The sequence below is a fragment of the Oxyura jamaicensis genome, chromosome Z (assembly GCF_011077185.1).
Source record: "Oxyura jamaicensis isolate SHBP4307 breed ruddy duck chromosome Z, BPBGC_Ojam_1.0, whole genome shotgun sequence".
In the NCBI taxonomy this organism is placed as follows: Eukaryota; Metazoa; Chordata; class Aves; order Anseriformes; family Anatidae; genus Oxyura; species Oxyura jamaicensis.
This window is the reverse complement of record NC_048926.1, coordinates 3,363,964-3,368,430: the sequence shown is the minus strand read 5'-3', so window position 1 is coordinate 3,368,430 and position 4,467 is coordinate 3,363,964. Positions and strand designations below refer to the sequence as shown.

At 39.0% G+C, this 4,467-nt stretch overlaps 1 protein-coding gene across 1 annotated transcript in view; it reads right to left on the bottom strand.

Moving 5' to 3' along the window:
* LOXHD1 (lipoxygenase homology domains 1) overlaps positions 1 to 4,467 on the bottom strand; it is a 138,903-nt gene that overhangs the window by 79,876 nt on the left and 54,560 nt on the right. The window contains exon 14 of the mRNA XM_035310289.1: positions 1,484 to 1,644. Coding sequence (XP_035166180.1) covers positions 1,484 to 1,644 — 161 coding nt within the window. The remainder of the gene's footprint in view (positions 1 to 1,483; positions 1,645 to 4,467) is intronic.

The window sequence follows — 4,467 nt, the reverse complement described above, 5'->3', positions numbered from 1 at the left end:
TTTTTTTTTTTTTTTTTTTTTTTTTTTTTTTTTTTTTTTTTTGACTCCCTCTTTTATTTAGTCCCTGGCCTGAGGGGAACACCCTGTGGACTCTTCTGATGCACTGGAGTAAACCTAGGGGGAATGGTGTCATCACTCCAAGCTGAGGGAAGACACATAAACAGCCAAAAAAGGAGACAATTCAAAATGAAATCTTTAAAAATAATCTCTGAAGAATCTGAGCAAAACAGCTCTTCACGTGGACATATCATGTCCAAGTAAAAACCTGTCTAGCTATGTTGCTTAACTCAGTAAAACATATGGTTGTTAAATATGTATCAAAAGGCAGCAATGACATAACATCATGGTTTGTTCTTTGAAAAGGGAGAGGCTGGCTTGCTTGTCACAACCAAGATGACATTGCATCTGCTGCTGAGTGCTGTCTCCCCAATGAATGTGCTCTCTGATGTGATGTGGCTTAGCAATTCAGAGGGGCTGGGGCTGGCTCCTGTTTTATATTAGGCTGACTCCCCTGCTTATAGTGGTGTTCTTCCTGATTTATAGTGACAAGGGACAAGTAGCCAGGTTAGCGGGTTTACCCCTGTTTGCAATATAAGAATAATAGTGTTTGCATTTTACATTTCCACTTGTTTTCCTGGAGAATAATTTTACAACAGCTACTTGATGCTGTTAAGTGGAGCTCAGTGGACTTCCATCCTACAGGGACATTCTTCAAGGGCAAGTGGGACTGCGGAGGACACTGAACTAACTACACTGAATGTCTGCCTTAGGTTTTCACCCAGTTGTCTCTGGTTTGTGCTAGGATGAGGAGAACCCCAGGTAATGCCAGAATGGATGTTGCATCTGGCTTCCCATGGGCAGCCTCACTTCCGCACTTTCCTTTTGGCCACTTGATTGTCTGGGAAAGAGAAGAATACATTTATAACTACTGAAGGGTTGAGTTACAACCCTTTGCTCTACAACTATCTCTGTCTGCATGATATGCATTTCCCTTCATGCAAGGAGCTCTCAAGATGGCATAACAATTTTACATTCTCCCAACACAAAAATAGCATCCCATTGCTCCTGGAAAGATGGGATGTGCATGCAAGGGAGCAGAACCTTGTCCCTCACATGCAATAAAACTAGCAAACTGCAGCTGATTGCAGAGCGTGTTTCTGCAGCAGGCAATTGCAGTGACACTCTATGTGGGACTGGAAGGTTGTGTTTTACCTTTTGGAAATTCTCTCTGTTACTGAACGAATTGCTGAAAAGTTCAGAATTCAGGCTGCTGTTCATTTGGTAAGGGGAGTTAACAGTATCTTAAACCTCCCAATCCACACTCTTTGCTTTCAGGCTTAGCAAAAATAAATGAATGCATAAATAAAAAGGATTAAGCTGTGCTCAGAAAATTCCAGTCTTGGAACAATAGGTAGGCTCTTTAAAGGCTGGCAAATGCATAGCTGGAGGCATGATTTGCAAGCACAAGCATTGATTCCAGTACCTGTAGCAGGGGAATTCCACAGCCTCGCTTTCTGGCTGTCCTTCTTCCCTCACTATCACTTTGGCAAGGTACCAGCCACTGCTTCCTCCTTTGCCATCATGCCCTATCCTCACCCTCCTCACCTGCTTCAGCGTTACTGCTTCAACGAAGAATTCATCAGCCTTTGAGAAGGAGAAAAACAAAAAGGTAAAGCAGTATTTCTCCTTAAAAACAAACAACCAAATTTATTACTGCAATCAAACCAACATCATCAGCATGCTCTAAGATAATTCTTCACGAGATGAAGGGGTAAGTACAAATTAATTTACCAAAGAATGAAAGCTTGAATATTTGTGCTAGAAGTATAATATTGGAGTTACAAATATACGATCTGCCAGCATTTTAAATCTTCCACGTCATTGCTTGCCCTCCACAACTGTAAAAAAAAGAAAACTAACTTGATTATTAAGAAGTTCACACAGAGAGGCAGGAAATCCAAATTCAAACCCCCATTTGGATATCAGCTTTCTGGGAGAACCTGGGCAGGTCACTCTAGACTGGATCCACAGAGGTATTTGGAGGTAAATTTTGAGGACACCACCTCACATTAAAATGAGCTGACATGGACTACTGGGCACAATCTGGTCTCCCAGCACTTCCTCACATGCAGGTGTCAGATGTGGATGCACAGGGGTATTTCCAGGTGCTCAGGAGCCTCCTCCCCGTGTTGTATTCAGAAGCTGGCATGAGCCTAGCCCAGGAGCTAAATATCCTTAAATACCCATACAGACAAGCAAGCAGGCGTAACTGCCATGGCTACCTCTGGCTGAGATGCTGTCTTAGGTAAGAGAAAGCTAATCAAATGTGACAATTTGCTCATTCTTCATCATCTCCCAAAAGCCTATGAAGCACATATGACAGTAGCAAATATCCAGTTCGCTCCTGGAAAGCATGGTGGCCTGATAATAGTGTTCAATCGGGGAAGAATAATAATTATAAATAAAATCATAATTTCTTCCATCATTCAGGACTCAATATTGACCTTTAAAATATAGACAACTAAACATACTACCACTGTTTCAAACCTTGATGATGGGCTTCTATTCACAAACAGCTCTTACAGACTCAAAACTGCTGCATGGGGATTTAAGTTATCAAGACCTCACTGAGTCAGACTAAGTCAATGAAGGCTGATTCATTAGGCTTGATGTTCATCTTACTTATTAACAGCTGATATAAATTAATGAGTAAGTAAATGAATGGAACTGAAGCAGGGCAAACACCTAATTTAAAGACATCTTTAAATTTTACCATCTATACAGGCTGTTAGTTTGCATCTGCAAGCAAACTTTTCAAGTTAAATTGGTAATCAAGGTGCTATTGGTTTAAGTGGTTGTAGATTAAAGACTGCACTGACTTAGCCACATTTATTTATAGTGGTGTATCTGAGTTAATCAGTGTAGATATACTTGTTCAGTCTCTTGAACATATGAGCTCCAAGTTTGTTGGGATCAATCTATAAACAGCTTTCAATTCACTCACCAGCTTTCAGCGCCTCATGCCAAAAGACCAGTTATTCATTAACAGATTCCAGATTGGTTTATATCATCTGGATATTATTAATAACATGAACTGATTTCCTAAATCATTCTTCCTATTCTTCCTATTTTTTAAAAATTATTATTTCATTCAAGCATTTTGTTGGGATTAAATAATAAAGTAATAATAATAATAATAATAATAATAATAATAGTTTGTGTTCAAAACAACTTCTGTTTTCTGTGACCAAGTATCTTTCTTTTTGGACTCCACTGATACAATCTTCAAACCAATATGACTCATGACTCATTAAGACTTCCCCAAATGACAAAATGACTCTCTTTTATAGTTTGGACCTGCTTTCTTCAAAATAAACAATCTTATTATGCAAATGCATAAGCAAAAATATAATGTTTGCAGTGCTTATGTCTGCAAACTTTTATATCACGTAGAAGCAGAATGAAATTTACCACTATTTAAATATCATGCGTTTCCACAGACAGGTCTTACCAGCACAAGAAAAAATGAATAAAAGTTATTTTAAAGTTGAAAAAGCTCAGTATTGGAATTTCTGAACACTCAAAGGTAAATGCAAAGCTTTAATGTATATTTCAGAAGCCTAAATTCAATGGTCAATTTTGAAAATATGACCTCCTTTCATCTTCATTTTCTTTCCTTTCCAAATCTTCAGTCAAATAATGACACAGAAGATAGGAAATCTGCAGAGTTCTGTGATCAGATTCTCAAACTCTCCTCCTCCAGGAGATACTGATTACATTTTATCAGTTTAAGTCAGACCCTAGAGATCCAACGTGTGCCTCGTAATTGAATATATATTAAGTAGGTTGACCCCTTAAATCAGATGTGCACATTATTTGCTTGTTAATGCAGCAGGGACTTTAGCTACAGATTGACTCCTTCATTATCTCCATCTTTTAGTGAAACATGCTCAGCCTTCATTTCAGGCCATTTCCCCCTCTTCTCAGGACCCGACTATACAAAACATGTTGACTAACAGACTGAATATAAGAGATGGAAATTGAGTGCAGCACTGTTGAGGTGAGACTGATGGAAATACAAAAAAATACGTTAAACTTTTGGTTCTGATTTTCACATTAAATAAGATCTTTTTTTCCTTCCTTTGCCTGAGAAGCCAAATTAGTGCAATCTCAGATGGAGGGGGAAAGGCTTCCCCTTGTTCTTGGAATATGGACAGCTTTCCTGGAAGCCTTCTCCAGCCTGAAGACACAACTTCAACAGCCACTAAGCTGGGGAGCAAATCAGGATGCTTATGTATGAACATACCACTGTCAAGCAAGGGTACACTGTCCCTAACGTAACCCCCCTCCCCAAAACAACCAGTTGTGATACCCTACTGCCCTAGGCCAAACCAGCAGGGAATTCAGCCAAGTTTGCAAATGCAGTTTTTTTTTTTTTTTTTTTTTTAAAAAAAAAAAAAAAAAAAA